The 21,994-nt window shown below is 50.0% G+C and overlaps 1 protein-coding gene across 2 annotated transcripts in view; it reads left to right on the top strand.

Annotated features, from left to right (window-relative positions):
• Positions 1-15,228, top strand: part of MAPKAPK2 (MAPK activated protein kinase 2) — a 48,841-nt gene extending 33,613 nt beyond the window's left edge. The window contains exons 2-10 of one of the 2 annotated variants that reach the window (XM_050782151.1): positions 9,595-9,734; positions 9,920-9,984; positions 10,280-10,359; positions 10,906-11,032; positions 11,621-11,696; positions 12,071-12,195; positions 12,579-12,664; positions 12,778-12,858; positions 13,535-15,228. In XM_050782151.1, the coding sequence (XP_050638108.1) occupies positions 9,595-9,734; positions 9,920-9,984; positions 10,280-10,359; positions 10,906-11,032; positions 11,621-11,696; positions 12,071-12,195; positions 12,579-12,664; positions 12,778-12,858; positions 13,535-13,678 (924 nt within the window). In that variant the 3' untranslated portion in view covers positions 13,679-15,228. Of the gene's footprint in view, positions 1-9,594; positions 9,735-9,919; positions 9,994-10,279; positions 10,360-10,905; positions 11,033-11,620; positions 11,697-12,070; positions 12,196-12,578; positions 12,665-12,777; positions 12,859-13,534 lie in introns of both variants that reach the window. The other variant, XM_050782150.1, reaches the window with a different exon arrangement.
• Positions 15,229-21,994: the final 6,766 nt, after the last annotated feature.

Genomic DNA, 21,994 nt, shown 5'->3' with positions numbered 1-21,994 from the left:
GAGTGCCTTTTCTCCCTAGATCTTTGCATAAACCCGGGGGTTTTGTTTTGGTCAAACGTTAAATTTTTTTTTTTTTTTTTTTTTTTTTTTTTGCCAGTCTGGTGAGATTATCATTGTTTTTATAAACATTTCTCTTTGAGCTACACTGAGCATCTTCCATTCACCGTCTGTGTTTCTTTTGCTTTGAACTGCCTGTTCTTATCCTTTGTCCATTTTTATACTGGGTTGGCGATCTTCAACAATTGATTTGTCTGAGTTAAGTTAGCCTTTTATCCATCATGTGATGTAAATATTTTAAATATTTGTCATCTACAGTGCGATTTTTAGGCCTCTTGACTTTTTGGTTGAGCCCTAGGCTTTTGTGACAGCTCTGGAGAGGGGGCCGACAGGGACGGTGGCCCGCAGTCGAGCCAGGCCCCATCTTCTGGGCAGTGCCGCGTGGTTGTTTTAAGGCTTTTGGTACTGGGATTCCCCGTTGTAAGTTTTAGCTTTGTTTTGGTTAGGGACTTTTCCCCATCATATTAATGAACATTAATAACAAATAGAGACTTGCTTTTGCCTCCCAACCAAATGTTTGGGAATGTGTGCATCCATGTGAAGGTTCTGTGTGGTATCTTTATCTCATCAACCTTCTAAGCCTTTTAAAATCTGTTGTTAGATTTATGTTTAGACCATGGTTCTAGGGGAGAACCATTGTCACTCCTCATTGAGCTTTGCAGAGGCTCTGAAAGGAGGATATAGTCTCTTCCCCCATCAATGTAGAGGAAAGTCAGTAGTTCAGCCAAGATTGCTCTGTCTGCCACCTCTTATGCTTCCAAGCTGGGCTAATTGAGAAGTGTGACGTCTCGCTCCAGCCTATAAGCAGCTGTCTGTAATTTTGAGAGAGGAGAGGGATTCTCCCTTAAAACCATTGCCACTTTTGTGGCTGCATCTTATTTCTTTCCTTTGTAGCACAAATCACAGTGTATAATTAAAACTGTTTTCTTTGAGCTTGTTTTTTGTGTACCTCCTGCACTAAAATATTAAGTTCCATGGTGGTCACGGGCCTTATTTGTCATATTCTCTATTATACCCTTGGCATCCTCTAAACCAGTGTGTGGCGCATGCTGGGCACTCTGGGATTTCACTGAGTGATCCGTTCTGTGAGGATGGGATCAAGTGCTCGTGTGTCTCCTCCTGTGTCCCTCTCTGACTCCAGATCTTCTACCTGGCAGGGTTTCTGGAAGCCCCAGAGATATGCTCCATGGCCATAGGGCCTGAGGCGTGGATGGCTGCCCTCTGACTAAAATTTGGAGAGCTAAGCTTCGTCTCTTTAAAAAGTAACATATACTAATTGTAAATAACCTAGAAAATAAAGATATGATAAAGGAAATTAAATCTGTGATTCTTTCAGAGATCATTACTTTTAACAAGTCATTGAGTCTTAATGCCTTTACTGTTTTTGTTGTTGTTGTTGTTGTTTTGTTTTGAGACAGAGTCTCACTCTGTTGCCCAGGATGGAGTGCAGGCTCACTACAACCTCCACTTCCTGGGTTCAAGTGATTTTCCCACCTCAGCCTCCCAAGTAGCTGGGATTACATACAGGTGCGTGCCACCATGCCTGGGTAATTTTTTTGTATTTTTTGATAGACAGGGTTTCAGCGTGTTGGCCAGGCTGGACATGAACTTTTGACTTCAAGTAATCTGCCTGCCTTGGCCTTCCAAAGTGCTGGGATTATAGACGTGAGCCACCGTGCCTGGCACCTATGCTTTTATTGTTTTTATATACAGATCCAAATAAATATCCATATAGCACCGAGTTTATGCTGTACATAAGGGTTCGTAATTTTCATTTACCATCAGACATGTTCTGATAACGAAATTTAAAGAAAGTACACATTGGGATTTGGGTTGCAAAAGAAAAAATAGGATAGTATTCTAGACAATGACAGTGATGATACCTGAGAATCTAGTAGACACTCAGGAATCCACATTTCCCCATTTAATATTCATCTGAAACACCATTTTAGTGACTGTAGATTGTGTAGCTAAACTCGCTTTTAAATAAAACAACCTCTATTACTTATCTCTGGGCCTTAAGTTTGTGATCTAGTTGGGATGTTTGTTTCTTCCAAATCTCATGTTGAAGTGTAATCCCCAGTGTGGGAGGTGGGGCCTGGTGGGAGGTGTTTGGGCCCAGTGGGTAGATCCCGCATGAATGGCTTGGTGCTATTCTCAAGATAGTGAGTTCTTAGGAGATCTGGTTGTTTAAAAGTATGTGGCACCCCGCCCCTGTTGCTCCTGCTCTTGCCATGTGACACCCCTGCTCCCCCTTCATCTTCCACCATGATTGTAAGCTTCCTGAGGCCTCACCAAAAGCAGATGCTAGTGCCATGCTTGTACCAGCTGCAGAACTATAAGCCAGTTACATCTTTTCTTTATAAATTACCCAGTCTCAGGTATTTCTTAATAGCAATACAAAGTAGACTAATAAGTTTGTTAGCTATTTCTGGTAAAGGTAAATAACTCTTGAGATGTATATTTTCTTAAAGATACATCTATGATTAATACCTGAGGATGAAATTCTAAAAGTAGAATTTTAACATCGAAGTGTTTGTACTTTAAGGCATTTTCAACTTCCATTTCTGGCTGTTGCTGTTGCAGGCAGTCTTGGGCAGATTTTGAACTCTTTGCCTTACTGTGGGGTGGTGGAAAGGAGGCTGTAGGAGCAGCTAGAGCAGGATTCAGATTCCAACCCTGCCAGGGACAACTGTCCAAAAGGTCATGAATTAATGACTCAGTGAGTTTTCCCATTTATAAAATAGGATGTTTCCTCCCAGGGAGGGGTGAAGTGGGAGAGATGGCCCATTTGAAGTGCAGTTCAGTGTACTTCAGCATACAAAAGGCTGGTTCTGGCACCACGTGTGTCAGAAGGACAGTTGACCCGTGAGCAATGCAAGGGTTAGGGCCACTGACCCCTCAGCAGTCAACAATTCACAGAAAACTTTTGATTCCTACTTTGGGAGGCCGAGGTGGGTGGATCACCTGAGACTGAAGTTCGAGACCAGCCTGACCAACATGGAGAAACCCCATCTCTACTAAAAATGCAAAATTAGCCGAGCATGGTGGCACATGCCTGTAATCCCAGCTACTCGGGAGGCTGAGGCAGGAGAATCACTTGAACCCGGGAGGCGGAAGTTGCGCACCATTGCACTCTAGCCTGGGTAACGAGAGTGAAACTCCGTCTCAAAAAAAAAAAAAAAAAAAAAGAAAAAAGAAAAAAAGAAAAGGCTGGGCGCAGTGGCTCATGCCTGTAATCCCAGCACTTTGGGAGGCCGAGGCGGGTGGATCATGAGGTCAGGAGATCGAGATCATCCTGGCTAACACGGTGAAACCCCGTCTCTACTAAAAATACAAAAAATTAACCGGGCTTGGTGGCAGGCACCTGTGGTCTCAGCTACTTGGGAGGCTGAGGCAGGAGAATGGCGTGAACCCGGGAGGCGGAGCTTGCAGTGAGCTGAGATTGCACCACTGCCCTCCAGCCTGGGTGACAGAGCAAGACTCCGTCTCAAAAAATCAAAACAAAACAAACAAAGAAAACTTTTGATTCCCCCAGAACTACTATTAAAAAGTAGCCTACTGTTGACCCGAAGCCTTGCTGATTACATAGTTGATTAACACATATTTTGTCTGTTATGGGTATTTTATCTTTATTCTTAGAATAAAATAAGCTAAAGAAAATACACGTCATTAAGAAAATCACATTGAGTAGGCTGAGGAAGAGAAGGAGGAAGCAGAAGGGTTGGCCTTGCTGTTGCAGGGCTGGCAGAAGAAAATCCCTGTATAAATGGATCCACACAGTTCAAACCCAGGTTGTTCAAGGGCCGACAGTACTTAGTAGCCACTTAGCACAGAGCACTGCCAGCGCCCCTCGGCCTGCAGCCTGCTCCAGCACCTTGCTAAGAGGTTGCTCCAGCAGCTGCCCTTCCGAGTCCTCTTTCCTTTACACCCTGCAGAGCACCCGGGCCAGCCATCCTCCACGTGGTGCAGCAGAGGCACCGGTGGTCCAGGAGGCGGAGAGGGTGGCCCTGGCCTGGAGGCACGGTGGGTTAGTATGTGACACACGTGGCTTTCCCCCGACCCCCAGCTGCCTCCTGGGAGTGAAGAGGAGGTCTTGTTTGACAACACGCACCACATACCGCACCACACACCCACAACACACTTGGTGCCAGAATGAGCCTTTTGCATCGCTCTTGGTGCTGAATCAGTCTGTCTTCGGGAGGGATGTCTTCCTTCTCTCCTTACATGTGCGTCCCCGCCCCCAGCTGCCCAGCTTTGGTGGTGTAGTGAGGGAGCGCCTAGGGCTGGGATACCACAGCCTGCTTTCCTCCCTGTATCCCAGGGTCCCCTCTCTGTTCAGTGCCCAGAGCTATTAATAACACTTTCATTGAAATGGGTGTAATGGAATCCCAGTTGCCCACCCCAGTGGAACTCCAACACATGGGGAGTGGGGAGCAGAATAATAATAGCAAACACGGATGCAGTACTTATTATGCCAATCATTATTCTTAGTTATTTACATCATGCACATCTATTAACTCATCTCATATAGCAACCCCATGAAGTAGGGGCTGTTACTGTCCTATTAATGGATAAGGGAACCAAGGCACAAAGGGGTTGGAAACTTTCCCAAGTTCACATAGCTAGTGAGCAGTGGCGCTTGTGAAGGGGGTCCTACTGAGGGCCTGGGGCCTCCTCCTTCCCAGTCTTGTCCTCATATCCACGTTGCTGGCAAGTGGCACGTCAGGCCCTGGGTGCCGGCTGCTTTCCTGTCCTCTGGCTCAGCCAGGCTTCTAATGCCGACCACTCCTGAGTCTTTCCACGTGGCTCCACAATGGCAGACTTGCAGGAGGAGATGAGGGGAACCATGCACACCCTGAATAGGGGGAGGGGTCCTGTCCTTCTTCCCCTCAGGTTCTGGCAGAGACAGAGAGGCATAGGACTGTATTTAGGCAGCTCCCGCAGCTCCCTCACTGCCACTGTCCTAGAGCTTCCTCCCCAGGCAATGGGCTCTGTGGCTTGACCCCCTGCCCCTGCCACAGTTGGCAGGGGGCCTTGCCTGTTGCATTGCAGCTGAGCACACGCAATCATTAACCTTTTCTACGTGTAAGAGCATTTCAGGCACAAACTGTGTGGGGCTGAGGTGAGTCCCCGGGACTCACAATGTTGGACCGGGACTTAGTTTGGGCTTAAAATATTTCACAATTCCTCCAGGCATTCCTTGACTAACGATCTGTGGTCTTTCAGTGGGAAGACCCTTCCTTCTTCTAGTCTCCAGTCCTCAGAGCTGTGGTCCAGGGCCTGTTGGCCTCCACTGCCCATGGCCATGCCCATGCCCAAGGAGCGGGGGCCTTGGCTTCTGGGTGGGCCCCCAGCCTCACTCTGCTGATGGCCTCTGGCAGTGCCCTAGGAGTCCTGCTTTCCTTCCCTGTCTCTTCTCTGGCTTGGAGCGCAGGCCACCTCCCCTGCTGTTCTTTACTTAGCCCTGTACTCCAGATTAGCACATTCTTGGTTTCCTCTCTCCAGGCTTTCTGCGCTCCACACTTGTCCACAAAGCCACTTTGGCACTTCAGGGCTGTGCGCCCATGACGTCAGCCAGCCTGCCTCACCCATTTGAAGGTCTTTCATTGCTTGGGCTGATTTTCCTATCCAGTCAGGGATTTCTGATAAACATGTGCCTGGATGAATGTCAATGACCAGTCCTTTTTTTTTTTTTTTTTTTTTTTTTTTTTAATTTAATGTAAGTTCTGGAATACAAATGCAGGATGTGCAATGACCAGTCTTCATGGGAAATTCTTGCTGTGTTTCTCTAAGAAATTAAAAATACTACCTTTTCCAATTCAGGACAGAAAGGACAGCTCACCCTCACTCAGTCACTGGGGGAGAGTTTAGTAGGGAGAAGAAGCAACAGAATGAGGCGGTATTGGCTCAGAAATTCCTAACCACTAGGTGAGGGAAGGAAGAGGGGAGGGAGTAAACAGAAATCAGATTAGATCTTGCCCATTAGAAACTCAGTTAGGTTGGGCAGATAAGGCATAAATATGCAAAAGGGTAAATTTTTTAAAAGTAAAAACTACCCTGTATAGAGTTTCTGAAGCACCTTCAAGGATATTATTTCACGAAGTTGAATCTAATTTTACCGATGAGGAAACCCTTTTCAGAAAGATAGGTGGGCTTGCCTGACACAAGCTAGGAAGTGCAGAACTGGGATTCAAAATGCCCGTAATTGCAAAACCCAGGTTCACTGTGCTACACCCGCCTCCTCTAATGGGTAGAGAGTTTGTGCAAGTCTGGAAGTGCGATGTGAACCCAGCCCTTCTTGCGCAAACTCTCCTTTGCCTTGTACCATGCACTCTTAACGTGTCTAGGGCAGAAAGTGTGGAGGTTGCAGTGGGCGCTTGCAATTCAGGGGGTGCCAAGGAGCATGCATTTGGATTTGGACCTTGGTGCATCCTCACTTAGCACAGCTCTGGTTGGCGGATGTCCTGGTGGTGGTCACTGCACTGAAGACAGAAACCCAGCCTACAGTCTTGCTAGTAACTTGTACTGGTTACATCTACATGCTCCAGGCTCTACTCACTGGTGACGGAGGGACCCCCCGTTCTGTGGCATTAATGGTACTGGTTAACAGTGATGAATGCCTTTCTGACAATAAAGCACTTTTAGAGGTATTATTTCATTAGATGCTCATAATGTTTCTGTGAAGGGGAGGCTAGGCAGGTATCATCGCTCCTAAATGCATGTGGCACAGGCTCTGAAAGGCAGACCTCTCTGTGAAGCTGTGCAAGAAGAAACTGACAATTTTCAGACTGGGCCAAGTCTTCCCTGATTGTAGCTCTACAACCATGCATTGCTTCTGAGTAAATCTGACAACTTTAATTCTCCTCTGGGCTCCAGTTCTTATGTGTCTGTAGGGGGCGATCGAGGTTCTTTCATGCGTGGCTGCTCTGGAAACCTTGTTCCTCCTGAACCCTTTGAATTTAGCACTCTTACAGCATATAATCTCACTGGATTTTAAGGATTTTCTGTGTCTCCCCTCATATCTTCTTCTGCCTCCACTAGCCTAGGCTTTTCCAGATCAGGACTGTTCTATTTGGTTTTGACATTCAGTGCAATGCATGGCCCATAGTAGGAGCTCAGTAAATGCTTGTTGGATTGAATTATATACAAAGGAAACTGGCCATTGCCTTCTCTTGCTCCCCTTAGAGCATGGGAAAATAAACTTTTTTCCTGGTACATCCAAATGAATGAAGTCGAAGGCTGGGCATGGTGGCTCACACCTGTAATCCCAGCACTTTGGGAGGCCAAGGTAGGTTATCACTTGAGACCAGGAGTTCGAGATCAGCCTGGCCAACATGGCGAAACCCCATCTCTACTAAAAACATCAAAAAATTAGCCAGACCTGGTGGCTCACACCTGTAATCCCAGCTACTCAGGAGGCTGAGGTGGGAGTATCATTTGAACCTGGGAGGTGGAGGTTGCAGTGAGCCAAGATTGTGTCATTGCACTCCAGTCTGGGCAACAGAGCAAGACCCGGTCCCCAAAACAACAACAAAAAATCTCGAAGGAAGTTAAAGGTGGCAGAACTCAAGACCCATGCCGTGTCCTCATATGGCCACAAGGTGGCAGTGTGACCTCATGGGAACCTTGCCTCCTGCACCTATTGGCTCCAGCCACCTGTTACTCCATGGTATCTAGCCATTGATTCCTTCTAGACACCTGTTTGGGGAATTGCCTCTGCAAAGTCAGTCAGAGAAATCTTGGCTTCCAGCCTCCTCTAAAAACTGGGTGGTGTGGTGGAAAGCCTTGGTCTTTGGAATCTACCAGGCCTGGATTCCAACCTTGGCTCTGCCTTTTCTCAGAAACTTAGCCTTGGGCATGCTACTTCCCTGAGCCTCAGCTTCCTCATCCTGTAAAATGGCAAATGTAAAGTTAGGAAAAACCCAACATACCATGGGCCATAGCATGAATGTATGCCAGCTTTCTTGTTGGAAATGCTCATTTGCCCTTCCCTGCCCCCTGCAAGCTGGCTCCATCGTGGCCATCTGATCTTATTTGCAAGCTTCAGACACTTTCTAGCAGGTTCTTAGGCCTCCCTGCTGTATCACCCCAGCTCCACTCCATCTCAGTCAGTCAGCACCTGCTTGCCACATTCCCCTCTGCCTGCATGCCTTCCCTCTGCCTGTCCATTTCCTTCCCAGCCTGTCTCTTGGACACCCCAGCCCTCTGAATGTCCAAAGCAGTTGGAGTGTAGACCATATAGGGCTCTTCTTGACTTCCCATGAAGATGCTAAATCTATGAGTGTCGTTGTCTTAATTATTTTGTCACCTGTGCTTGCACTTAGCAGACAATTGGTGATAAAAATGACAGCTATTAGTGAGCATATATGTCAGACACTCTGTGAGGTGCTTTGTGGAAATATTTCACTTAATCCTCACAACAAATATGTGAAACAGAAGCCATTATCCATCCCCACTTTACAAAGGAAGGGTAGATCAGGATGATTTTGGCTCCAGGCAATAAAAAATTTCACGAAAAGCAGCTTAAACAGTAAGAAGAGTTTATTATCTTGTCAAAAATAAGTCCTGAGGGATCCCTGGTGATGTCAGCAAGGATCCAGGTAGTTGCCATCTCTCCTGGTTGCCTTCCTCGGTGCATTGGTTTATCCTCTTAGGCCCGCCTTACTGGTAATGATGTGACTGTCATGGTCCCAGGTGCCATATACAGGAGAGAGATGTAGGTTTCTTGTGCTCCCTTTAAGAAGCCTCTTAGCAGATTTCTTACAAGGTTCTTGGCCAGTTGGGTTGTAGGCTCGTTCCCAAGCCAGTCACTAGCAAAGGGACTGGAATTAATGAGACTGGCTTAGACAAGTCAAGATTGAACCCCTGAGGCTGGTGAGAAGCCAGCCTTCTTTAATACCCCCAGCCAACTTGTCCAGGGAGAAGGGGTATCAATGAGGTTCAGTGAGTTAAGTAACTTGCTCAGGCTTGGAAATCTAGTAATAACTGGATTCAAATCGGCATCTAGCTGACTTCCAAGGCCATCTGTTGCCTGGTTGAAGTCAGCCACAGAGGTAGAGAGAACATTACTCTGGATTTGTTGTGCTGGGTCTGAGTAATTGAGGAGGTGCCTTTTCCTCTGGACTCTGGAGTCTCTGTTCTCTCTAGCCCCCTTTCCCATACTGTATTGGTTTTTCTCAGTTGGCCTTTCTTCCTGAAGCCCTTTCACCCCCTGCTTCCCAGTACCTGAGTGCTGTTTGCCTTCTAGAGTAGACTTCATGGCCTAAGCTGGAGACAGGCCTAAGCTGGACTGAATGGCCCGAGGGCTGATCTCAGTGTAGCTGTCAAGGCCCCAAAAGAGTCATCGTGAGATTTCATATGGAGCAGATAAGGAAATGCAGAGGCCTCAGGAAATGTGCCGGGGGGCTGGTAGGAAGGGCCAGCAGGAGTGGGGGGTTTGTGGTGTGTCGGTGGCAATGTCAGGGCATGCGGGCCGGGGGCTTAGAGCAGGGCCATGTGATAGCGCAGTCACTCAGGAAGCTGTTTGGCCTGCAGATGCTTCAGGACTGCCCCAAGGCCCGCAGGGAGGTGGAGCTGCACTGGCGGGCCTCCCAGTGCCCGCACATCGTACGGATCGTGGATGTGTACGAGAATCTGTACGCAGGGAGGAAGTGCCTGCTGATTGTCATGGAATGGTAAGCAGCCACTGTTCGGGTCCCGGCCCAGCCTGTCCCCTCTCCTCACTCAGGCACGTTGCCCTCTGAGAACAGCCCAGGGATGGGCCTGAAGCCTGAAATGTAAACACTTGATTTTTTGGGGGTCAGTAGAGAGTGGCGGTGGGCTGTTGTGTTCTCTGGATCTCACTGTGGCTTCATTTCAGTTTGGACGGTGGAGAACTCTTTAGCCGAATCCAGGACCGAGGAGACCAGGCATTCACAGAAAGAGGTAGAAAGGGTCTGTTGTGGGAACAGGTGCAGGCAGGCAGGGCAGTGGGGGTGTGAAGGGGGCCTCTGCAGTGCCTGCTCTTGGGGAAGGGTGTTGAGGCTGCTGTCCCCTCCAGCACACTGCAAGGGCTGCCTCAGCTGACCAGTGCAGCTCCTGGTGGCTTTGTTTCTGGGGTGGGTGGTGGCTGTGGGGAGCCTCAGGCTACACAGAGGTGGGACTGGTGCACTGGGTTTTCAAGCCTAATGACATGTCCTTGTGACTTTCTTTCCCACTCTCTCTTCCCTCCCTTCTACAGAGGCATCCGAAATCATGAAGAGCATCGGTGAGGCCATCCAGTATCTGCACTCAATCAACATTGCCCATCGGGATGTCAAGGTGCCAACTGTTCACAGCCCTAAGCCCGAGTGCTGTGGGGGCAACAGGGGGGCCTGGCCACCCCAGGGATGGTTGCCAGGCCACCCGACGTCCTTGCTGCCTGGTTCCTGAGCATGCCATTCTCTGCCCTGTAGGGCCTTGCCCTCTCTGCCCATGGGCAAACTCATAAACCCAGTAGTGAAGCATTCTCTGACCCCACTCAGCCCTGTGGTTCTCCTCAGGCAGAACCCCCCAGTCACACTGTTGGTTTCTCTGTCCCTGTGGTGTTTACTGTGGGTTCTGTGTGTCACTCTCTTATCTCCAGGCACTCTGGAAACCCTGCAGAGGCAGGCACTTGCCCATAGAGAGCTGCCACTCCTTGTAGTGGGCAGTGCATGGGCTGGGCAGACACCCGCAGAGAGCTGCCACTTCTTGTGGTGGGCAGTGCCCGGGATAGGCAAATGGTTGCTGGATGAGCAGAGGAAGGAAGGAACCAGCACCCTTTTGTTTCTGATAGCCCCTCCCAGGTCCAGCAGGGTTGCTATTTTTCTGTCTCTCTTTCTGTAGCCTGAGAATCTCTTATACACCTCCAAAAGGCCCAACGCCATCCTGAAACTCACTGACTTTGGCTTTGCCAAGGAAACCACCAGCCACAACTCTTTGACCACTCCTTGTTATACGCCATACTATGTGGGTAAGTCCCCAGGGGGCCCAGGGACCTAGTCTTTTCCCAGAACTTTTCTCAGCCCCTCCTCTTGACTGTCGGGGGGTGCCGCAAATCCTAGGAGAGTTGTGTCTATGGCCCCTTCTGGTGCTGGTTCTGCTGGGACCTGCTGAGAAGTTGGGCTTGTCAGAGCGAAGCTACAGTGGAGGAATTGTAAGAAAGGATCTGCTGGGATCTTTCTGAGAAGAGCCATGGTTTCCATCAGATTCTCAGTGGAATCTGGACCCAGGTCTTGTTCTGGAGCCTCAGCTGATTGGCATGGAAAAAGCTTTCAAAGCATGTTCAGAGCATCTGTGAAATTAAATGGATGGCATAGGTCTGAAAGTCTCATGCAGTTCAGGATCTTTAAAATCTTAAGATCCTAGTTCCAGGGTTTCTCGTGGAGGAGGGTATTCTGTTCCAGTCCCTGGGCTGGGCTTCAGCTCTTCCTTCTGCAACCCAGCTGCTGCCACCTCATGATAGGCTGAAAGTTGGGATGGGGAGCATCTTTCACAGAGAAACTGAGTGGATCACAGGATTCTGAGGGCTGGCCCACCCATGTTGACCTTTGGTTTGCAGCTCCAGAAGTGCTGGGTCCAGAGAAGTATGACAAGTCCTGTGACATGTGGTCCCTGGGTGTCATCATGTACATCCTGTGAGTGTGCTGGGGAGGGCGCTGGGTGGGGCAGGGAGTCAGGGCGGCCAGTACTTCTCCAGGACAAGAGGAAGAGGCAGATGTTAGATTCCTCTTTCTACAGGGGAGGTCCCCTGCATGCCCCTTCTCTCAGTTCCGATAGCTAAGTGGCGGGTGTAAACCAGCTCATGGACTGGAAAGTGTGCGCCTTAGATACTTGCTATGCTGGATTCCCGGGCCCCGTCCTTGGCTTTGTATGTTGTGCCTGTGTCAATGAGCCCTGATTTCTCTGTGACCTTTACAAGGAGAAGAGCCTGTTTCTCATCCTGTTCCTGGTGCAGGGCCCCTAAGTGACAGCTGTTGTGTCTCCCACTTCCTTCCTCCTGTTGATGCAGGCTGTGTGGGTATCCCCCCTTCTACTCCAACCACGGCCTTGCCATCTCTCCGGGCATGAAGACTCGCATCCGAATGGGCCAGTATGAATTTCCCAACCCAGAATGGTCAGAAGTATCAGAGGAAGGTAAGAACCCAGGCTTTCAGGACAAGGGGAAGAGCCTCTGTGTGTGTGTGTGTGTGTGTGTGTGTGTGTGTACACACAGACACACGTATGGGCCTCCATCTCATGTGCCTGGTGTAACTGTGGGTTAACACCTGTGCCCATGCCTGCGGGCTGCGTCCTGCCTCATTTTGCCTGTGTGGAGGGCCAGTGGCAGGGCCGAGGCTGTGGGGCTGTGCAGGGCCTATCAAGTGGTAGAGCCGTCGTGGTCCTTGGGGCTAGTTGTTCAGGCAGCCTGCCTCCATGCAACCCCTCTTTGAATCTGGTTTCCCCATGAAAACTGGGGAAAGGAGCAGGCCAGCGAGAGTGGACCCTGAGCTGTCGCTGCCCCCTGCCCCATCCCACAGTGAAGATGCTCATTCGGAACCTGCTGAAAACAGAGCCCACCCAGAGAATGACCATCACCGAGTTTATGAACCACCCCTGGATCATGGTAAGCTCGGCAGACTGGGGAACCTTGGGTCCCACGGGACTATTCCACGGGACAGAGTCTTAGGACCCTGCCCACCCCAGGCTTTCACTCGGACCCCTTTTCTGTCTTCTCAGCAATCGACGAAGGTCCCTCAAACCCCACTGCACACCAGCCGGGTCCTGAAGGAGGACAAGGAGCGGTGGGAGGATGTCAAGGTGAGGGGCACCACTGGGCGAGAGGGGCTCCGGGTGGGGTGGGCGGCTTGCAGGGATTGCCCAGGTGTGAGGCATGGTGCTGGTAGGGGAGAGCTTGATTCTGCCTCTTTCATCCCAGGGGTGTCTTCATTACAAGAACAGCAGCCAGGCCACTTGGCTGACTAGGTTGTGAACAGAGAATTCTGTGTTCCTGTCCAAACTCAGGACTGTTTCTTAGAATCCCTTTACTCCCTGGGTCTCTAACGGGACCTTAAAGACCATCTGGTATAATGTTCTCATTTTGCAGAAGAGAAACTGAGGCCCCAGAGCAGGGGGACAGGCAGTCTGCTCAAGGTCACGCAGCTGGTGACTGGTTGGGGCAGACCGGACCCAGGTTTCCTGACTCCTGGCCCGGGGCTCTTCCTCCTTTCCTGCGGGGTCACTGGGGGGCTCTCAGGGAACAGCAGCAGTGCTGTAGCCAAGCTCTCTGCTGCTCAGTGCTGGGGTGAGGCTGCCATTGTCAGCGTGGACCACTAAGCAGCCCGTCTTCTCTCTGTGCTCCCACCCCTGCCGCCCTCACCCTGCTCTTGTCTCTGTCTCTCACGTCTCTCTTCTGCTCTTACATCTCTCTTCTGCTGTCTCTCCTTCCTGTCTTCTGGCTCTCTCTGTACCTTTCCTGGTGCTGCTGTGCCCCCAGGAGGAGATGACCAGTGCCTTGGCCACAATGCGCGTCGACTACGAGCAGATCAAGATAAAAAAGATTGAGGATGCGTCCAACCCTCTGCTGCTGAAGAGGCGGAAGAAAGCTCGGGCCCTGGAGGCTGCGGCCCTGGCCCACTGAGCCACCGCGCCCTCCTGCCCGCGGGAGGACAAGCAATAACTCTCTACAGGAATATATTTTTTAAACGAAGAGACACGGAACTGTCCACATCCGCCGCCTCTCCTCAGCTGCATGGAGCCTGGAACTGCGTCAGTGGCTGAATTCTGCCTTGGCTCTGGCCACCCCAGAGTGGGAGAGGTTGGGAGGTTGGGAGGCTATGGAGAGAAGTGAGCAAGGTGCTCTTGAACCTGTGCTCATTTTGCAATTTTATCAGTAATTTGACTTAGAGTTTTTATGAAACCTCTTTTGTTGTCCTTGCCCCACTCCTCCTCTCCACCAGACGCCTTCCTCTCTGGATACTGCAAAGGCTTGTGGTTTGTTAGAGGGTATTTGTGGAAACTGTCATAGGGATTGTCCCTGTGTTGTCCCATCTGCCCTCCCTGTTTTCTCCACAACAGCCTGGGGTCGTCCCCGCTGGCTCAGGCGTTCTGGGAGCTCAAGGCCACCTTGGAGGAGGATGCCATGCACCTCCTCTCTCGGAGCCCTCAGACATCTCCAGTGTGCCAGACAAAAAGGAGTGAGTGTGTGTGTGTGTGCACACGTGTGTACGAGTGCGCAGATCTGTGCCTGGGATCGTGCATTTGAGGGGCCAGGGGCAGGCAGGGCTGCAGAGGGAGACGGCCCTGCTGGGGCTTAGGAACCTTCTCCCTTCTTGGGTCTGCCCTGCCCATACTGAGCCTGCCAAAGTGCCTGGGAAGCCCATCCAAATTCTGAACCAGGCCCTCTGTGGCCTGTCTCTGTTCGCTGGGTTCCGGGAGGCAGAGAGGAGTGACCGGGCACTGGCACAGCGATCAGGAAGACTGGACCCCCAGCCCCAGGGCCCCCTTCCCCCCACTTAGTGCTGGTCCTAGGTCCTCTGAGGCACTCATCTACTGAATGACCTCTCTACTTCCCCTTCTTGCCATTTATTAACCCATTTTTGTTTATTTTCCTTAAATTTTTAGCCATTTCTCCATGGGCTGCCGCCCAGCTCATGTGGGTGAGCCTGGGCAGCTTCTGTTGACAAAGCTTTTGCATTTCCTGTGTTTCTCCTGGGTTCTGGGGCATCAGCCAGCTACCCCTTGTGGGCAAAGGCAGGGCCATTTTTGAGGTCTTCCCTCAGATTTCCATTGTGTGGCCTGGTGGGTCAGGGGGAGTCTTTGCACCAAAGATGTCCCGACTTTGCCCCCTTGCCCATCAGCCATTTGCCATCACCCCAAACAACTCAGCTTCGGGGCCGGTGAAGGGAGGGGCCTCCCCCAGCACAGTTGAGGAGCAGCTGGGGTAGGCTCTCTGTGCCGTGGCCCCCCACTCCCCCTTCCCTTGGAGGGAGAGGTGGCAGGAATACTTCACCTTTCCTCTCCCTCAGGGGCAGGTGGTGGAGGGGCACCCAGGGTTGTCTTTGTGCACCGGGGAAGGTGCTGGCTGCCTGCAGCGCCTCCCTTGTCTCAGATGGTGTGTCCAGCACTCGATTGTTGTAAACTGTTGTTTTGTATGAGCGAAATTGTCTTTACTAAACAGATTTAATAGTTGAGAGTTTTTCTTTCTCTTTCTTCCTGGGGCTCAGGCACTAGCCCCCAATGCCTCTGTGTGCAGAGGGGTTTTGTTGGGTGGTGGGGGTGTGGGTTGGGGGTCCTGGGAGAGGAGCAGAGGGCCTCCTGGGCGAGCAGGAGCCAGCACCTCATTGGTGAGGACCTGGGCAGGATGTGTGTAGGGCATCCTCAAAGCAGGACAGGGAGGCTGCAAGGCTCAAGCCCGTGTTCTTTTGCCAAATGCAGAATCAGGAGCCAAGCTCTTTTTGGCATATGATTCTTTGACCTACATAACCACCACCAGGTGCTGGCACCTTTAGCCTGTGAAAGCCGACTGGTATAGGCTCCAGGGAAGACGGGGTGCTGGTGAATTTTGTTGAAATCCTGGAAAAGATACCAGGGGAGCAGGTTAGTGTAGTACCGGCACTCTCCAGGAGGCGGTGATAGGGGTCAGGCAGAAACCAAATGCTCTACCTCGGAGCTAGAAGAGAGCTCAGGATTCCTGTGGCCCATTCTCAGTGCACAGATGAGAAGACTGAAGCCCAGAGCTGGGGCCACGTGATGACTTGACCTGCAGCAGAGCCTAAAGTGGAAACTGGGCTACCTGCCCCATTGCAGTCCCTCCGGGTCAGACGGGAAAACGGCATATCCTTCACTGTGTCACCCGCATTTTCTTATGTGGCCCTCAGAGCTGCCAGCGAGAGACAGTATAGGGTGGCTGCTGATTGCTGTTTTAGTGTGAGGAAAGTGACTGAGAAGGCGGGATAATGTGCTGCAGCTGCGTGGTGGGATTGGCAATCAGATCCCGCTTCCCGCTGGAGGAGAGACCTGCTTGTCCCCTCTGCTGCCAGAGGGACCATGTCTCCACCGTCAGCTCACGGGAACATCAGGCCCTGGACCTCCCCTTCATGACAATGGTTGCTGAAGTTGGTTCTTGCCTTGAGACACTACTCATCACTCTAAAATCACAGCTCAAAACAAAGCAGCATGGGGGTTTGCTTTCAGAGAAATCCATTTATTTTGTGTGCAAATATGAAGGTGTTAGAAGCAATAACCCGAGAAGGAGGAATGAGGGGTGGTAGGAGGGAGTGAGGGAGAGAAGGAGAGGAAGTTGTCAGAGTTCTGCTATCTTTAGAAGTTGTATTAGTTTCCTGTTAACAAAACTTCTACCATATTAATTTTATGGCTTAGAACAACACAAATGTATGGTGCTCCTGATCGGTAGGTCAGGAGCGTGATAGGGTCTTCCTAGGCTGGCTGGAGTCCGGGTCTCAGCAGGGCTGCATTCCTCTTTGGAGGCTGTTTCCTTGCCTTTTCCAATTCTGGAGGCTTCCTGCATTCCTTGGGTCATGGACCCCTTTCTCAATCTTCAACTACAACCTTGCGTTTTTCTGATCCTTCTCTGGTCACATCTCTGACCCAGCTGGTGTGATAAGATTGAGCCCAGCCAGATAATCCAGGATGATCTCCCCATTGCAGGGCTCTTAACTGTAATCCCACCTGCAGAGTCCCCTTTGCCATGTAAGGGAACATAGCCACAGTCTGGGACCAAGACGTGGGCATCCCTGGGGGCCAGGATTCTGCCACAGAGGCCCATCTCACAGCCTTCTTGTGCTTGTGCCCAATGTTGGCCCTTGTGTTTTGCTTCCTTCCCTGACTCAGCCCAGTTCAGGAGGATGCTTCTGTGGTCAGCAAGGATTCAGCCTGGGGTTGGCGTTCAGGGCAAATGGCTGGGGCGAAGCGCCAGGAGGGGTCTGGCGTGGTTAGTGGGGTCTTGCCACACCTTTCCACCCCCCATGCCCATGCCCTTGACCTTCCATGCTGGCGTGGCCCTGCCAGTCCCTGTTTCTAGGGAGAACTTAACACCTCTGCTAAATGCCTGGGTGGGATGGCAATGGAAACTTTTGTCCCTAAGGGCAGATGCTGACTTGCATGAGTTCAGGAGCAGGTGTGCTTCTTGAACACCCTTAAGTGGTGTGAGATGTAAAGAGGAGCCTACAGACACTCCTGGGCCCCTGCCAAGCACCTATGCTGGGCTCTTCGCCTCCATCTCTTCATCATCAGAACCCTCTGAGGTAGTCAGTCTCGTCTCCAGCTTACCTATAAGAAACTCTAGCTCAGAGGAGTAAAGGGACTCGCTCAGCATCACACAGCTAGTCAGGGATTCTGACCTGGATCTCCTGTTTCCAAGTTGAGAGCTTCTTTAACAAAGCACATGGACGTCGTCTTGGTAAGCAAGTGCAGGGGGGGCGGGGAGGAGAGGAGATATGAGGCTGGATTCCGCTCCACTGAGGAAGGTCTAGTTTTCTTTGCTATGGAAGGAGGGTGATAGTCCTAGGCCCGTGGCTGTTTTAAGGAATTCAGTGAGATGGTGGACTGATTGATTTATTTGAGATAGAGTCTTACTCTATCACCCATGCTGGAGTGCAGTTGTGTGATCTTGGCTCACTGCAACCTCCGCCTCCCAGGTTCAAGCAATTCCCCTGCCTCAGCCTCCTGAGTAGCTGGGATTACAGGTGCGTGCCACCATGCCCAGCTAATTTTTGTATTTTTAGTAGAGATGGGGTTTCACCATGTTGGCCAGGCTGGTCTCGAACTCCTGACCTCAGCTGATCTACCTGCCTCGGCCTCCCAAAGTGCTGGGCTTACAGGCATGAGCCACTGTGCCCAGCCTAGATGGTGGATTTAAATGCCTCCTAAAATGCCAGCTGCCAGGTGGCATTTATCACCAGGAGGGTCCCACCCCTCAGTGAGCTGCTCAGCAGTGGGGGCACAGGGAGCCCCAGGCTTGGAGTCAAGTCAGTGGCCTAGGCCTTGTCCATGTTCCTGCCCTGAGCTTCAGGGAGGGTCTCTGTGCCTTGGGGTGAGCAGGTAGTTGGGTTGGTAAACAGTAACAGTAAATTTGGGAGTTTCCTTTGACTGGGTTGGAGACAGGAAATGCAGGAGGCTGTGAGTGACGAGTGGGTACAGTGGGTAGCAGGTAGGTTGGGTAGGTCGGGCCTGCTCAGGGTGTGAAGGAAATTCAGTTATTCAAGGGAGGAGGGTGAGGGTGGTGAGGCTGGGGAAAGTGGCTGGCCCACTTACTGGTGAATATAAACAAACCCTCTGGGCACTGCCCAGGTGGGGCAGAGTGGGGCCAGGGGAGGCTTTGAGGGGCAGCCACTGCATCCTCAGCCCTGAGAATGCAGCTCCTTTCGGCCTCTGTCTCCGGATCCCTACATTTAGGGGCTCCAGCCACCCCTGGGTCCTTTTGCTGACTTCATCTGCCTGTCGCCTCCCTGCACGCAGTCGGAACAGTGTGGCTCCCCAGCATACTCGACCGCTAGATAATCCAGGCACTTGGTGTATGCCCTGTGCTTTGGGAGAAACAAATGAAGTGTAGGGCCCAGTCCCTGCCCTTGAGAACCTAGTTGGGGAGATACAAAATGCCTGTGTGCAGAAGCAGGTGACTTTGTCTTTCCTTTCCCTGTACCCACAGGCCTGGACACATTAGGGGCTGTTCCAGACTGTGAACAATGTGTCATCCAAGCCCCGGTGGCATAGGGCAGCTGCCCAGAGGTTTTGAGATGACCATGAGTGAGGTGAAAAAACCAAAACAAAAAAGCAAACCACACCCTGGATCCTCGTCCTCTGGACGAAGACCTCACATCCATGCCTTGTTGGGGAGGATTTCATGAGGATTAAATGAGGCTGTGCCAAGACTTTGAAAGGTGGGGGAAGCGCAACTCATATGTGGAAAGATAGGACTGCCCTCGAGCTCCAGGCCACCATTCAGACAGGTCAGTGCCTTGGCCTTTTCAGCCTAGGCTGCTTTTTAAAAAGAAGACCTTCAGCCACTATCCAAGAGTAAAAATGCCATTTTCAACATTCACCTCATGTTGAGCACCTCCTCTGTGTCACGCCCAGTGCTCAGGACTTTGCAGACACACAGATGACTCCAGAAGTGGGGCTAGCCTTTGTGGAGCTCAGTGTAGAGGAGTGGCGGGCGTTGTTGTAACAGAAGGAGAACTGATGCTCTCCAAAACAAGAGCAGAGGTGGTTGGGGTGCATAAGATGGAGCTGTTCTGTTAGAGACCCAGGAGAGCTTCCTAGCAGCCCTTGGAGCTGGCACCTGACTGACAGTTTTGATGGTAGAAAATGGAACAGCATGATGGAGATTTCCCCATTGCATTTCTACTCTTGCTTCTCTCTGCAAGAGCTAGATCCTTCCTTCTCCAACAGGTTCGCCCCTCCTGTCTTTTGGTCTGAACTGCTGTCTGCTCATCTTATTAGCTTGACCTTTGACCCCTCATGGGTTCTGCTCACAGAAATCTGATTTATGTCCCTCTGTGGGGTGCCCTTGGGGTGTTTTCTGTCCATTTTCCCTTTCCAGCCCCTCCAACTTGGATTCCCTTCATAAATGATGTTTGCTCCCTGAAAACCAAAATTTGGGGATGTGGTCTGATGGGGATTTTGCCACATTTCACCCAATTCATTAATTTTTTAAAAAGTGTTACAGTGGTACACCTTAAACTTAGATCTTTTGTAGTCGGGCACTTTATGAATCATCATGGAAAATGATGACATTACATGAAATTGGGAGCCCTCCTGGAAGAGCAGGATTGTTAGGGGCTTCCTTGTCCGTCTTCCCTCTGCCTCTAAAAAGCCTTTCTCATCTCTTTGTCTTCATGGTTCTTACTCCACTCAGTTTGAAAGTGGAGCCCTTGGGAGCCTCCCTGGCACTTCACACAAAAATGTCAATATACTTGGCATCCACCCTTTCCATTTTTAACACACCACCATCTGGAACCCAGGATTACCTAGGAATTTACTTGTCTCCTCTAGAGGGAGTCATAGTTGCCTGGAAGGTAAGTTGCTGCCCAGAGCCTCTGGCCAGGAAGTCTTTTGGCTGTCAAGCCTGCAGGATTTCAGGTGGGGCTGCCGAGGTGGTGGAACCTGTGTATGATAAGTCATTTTTAGGGACCACGGCTGCCATGCAAATACATTTGTTTGCATAACTTTCTTGCTCTCAGGGACAGTAAAGTTTCCTACCACCATCCCACACCCCTGCCAGGATTTGCAAGTGAAATACCAGGACTGATTTTCCCCTTTCCCTGCTCACGAGTCCTCCTTCCTTCCTAAGTCCTCCCCCACCCCTTGGTTTTGGTGTTGTCTCTGAGGTCATGTGTGACCAAATACTAGTCTCAACCTCTCTGATCCTAGGATAGTAGTGTTCCCAGGACCCGGATATCTGTACAAGTTTATGCAAATGAGCATCCTGTCTGGGTGGCTCTGGTCCTAGCCCAGGGCAGTTACTAGCTCTGACTACTGCTGTCTGAGTGTGTGAAACGTGATCTTGCTCCTTCCTCTGTCCAGGCAGCTGTGGGTCTCTTGTTCCTCAAACAGCTACCGCCTCTTGGGGTAATAAGGCCTCAAGTTTCAGAATGAGCTGAGTTCTCTCAGCCCTTACCCTCTGATTTGGAGACATGTGGTTCTGAATTCACCAGTCAAAGGTTTACTTTTTAAAGAAACCACGATCTCATCTAAGTCTTAAGACCGAGACCTTGGTTAGATGGAGTCTGTGGTGCAGAGAGACCTGGTATTTGTAGTAAGACCTAGAGGGGCCTTTGGTTTTCTGGCACTCAGCTGTCTCCTTTTCTGGTCACAAACCTATTCTAAGGAAATGGTCCTCATAATGAGACTCTAGCCCTACCCACCCACAGGAGGGTTGAGGGCAGGAGGGAAAGGATGACAGCCAGGCATTCTTTGAGCCGTGTGCAAGGAAGAGAAAGGGTAGATGAGAAATTCAGTCTGATTGGCTTATTTCAGGCTTATTTCAGCTTACTCAGGGTAGGTGCTTAGTATCTGTTGGATGGATGAATGCGTCTAAAGGAAAATTAACACAAGTAATTTTAGTAACTCAAACAAGACATTATATATACATATACAGACATACAGAGTGACGTGTGAACCTTTCTCTTTATAATCTTCACCTCTGTGATGCCAATTCCCTCTCCAGAAATAACTTCATTGAATGGCTTTTTTTTTTGAAATTTTTATCCAAAAATTTGTTAATTTATCTAGATATAAATATACTTATAAGCACAACTGAGAAATTTCTTTGACAGTTATAACAAGTATAAATGGAATCATTAGGCATATTGTTCTGCAAGCTGCTTTTAAAAAAGTGTGATAAAATACACTTAACTGAAAATTTACCATCTTAAACATTTTAACTGTACACTTCACTAGTATGTTCACATTGTTGTGCAACTGACAGAACTTTTTCATACCCATTAAACAACATGCAACTTGCTTTCTTCACTTAGCATATCTTGTGAATTTCCATGACCAAACTCATAGAACTATCATTCTTTTTTTAAATAGTTGCAGAGTATTTTATAATATGATGTGCCACAATTTATCTGCTATGAATGGATATTTCCCCGCCTCTTTTCTTTGTCTTTTAACCTCATTTGCACTGAAGGACTACCTGCCCCCCTTTTTCTACTGTTTACATAGATCTCACAAATACCTTGTACAGTATCTTTGAGCACATGCGTAAGGATTTCTGTAGTAGAGATCCCTAGTAGTGGAATGGCGAGATCTAAGGGTATACACATTTTAGTTTTTGATAGGGACTGTCAAAAAGACAGTATTGATTTATGAATGAATGCACTTTGCATATTGCTTTCCAAGTGAGAGCTTTATGAAAGGGTTTGCTGTCAGCAGCAAATCTGGGGGTAGAGTCAGTCAGCCGAGAGTAAAAGGGCATTTGTAGCACTTC

Source organism: Macaca thibetana, chromosome 1, assembly GCF_024542745.1.
Source record: "Macaca thibetana thibetana isolate TM-01 chromosome 1, ASM2454274v1, whole genome shotgun sequence".
NCBI classification, from domain to species: domain Eukaryota; kingdom Metazoa; phylum Chordata; class Mammalia; order Primates; family Cercopithecidae; genus Macaca; species Macaca thibetana.
The sequence above is the reverse complement of the archived record's forward strand: the minus strand, read 5'-3'. Positions and strand labels throughout refer to the sequence as shown.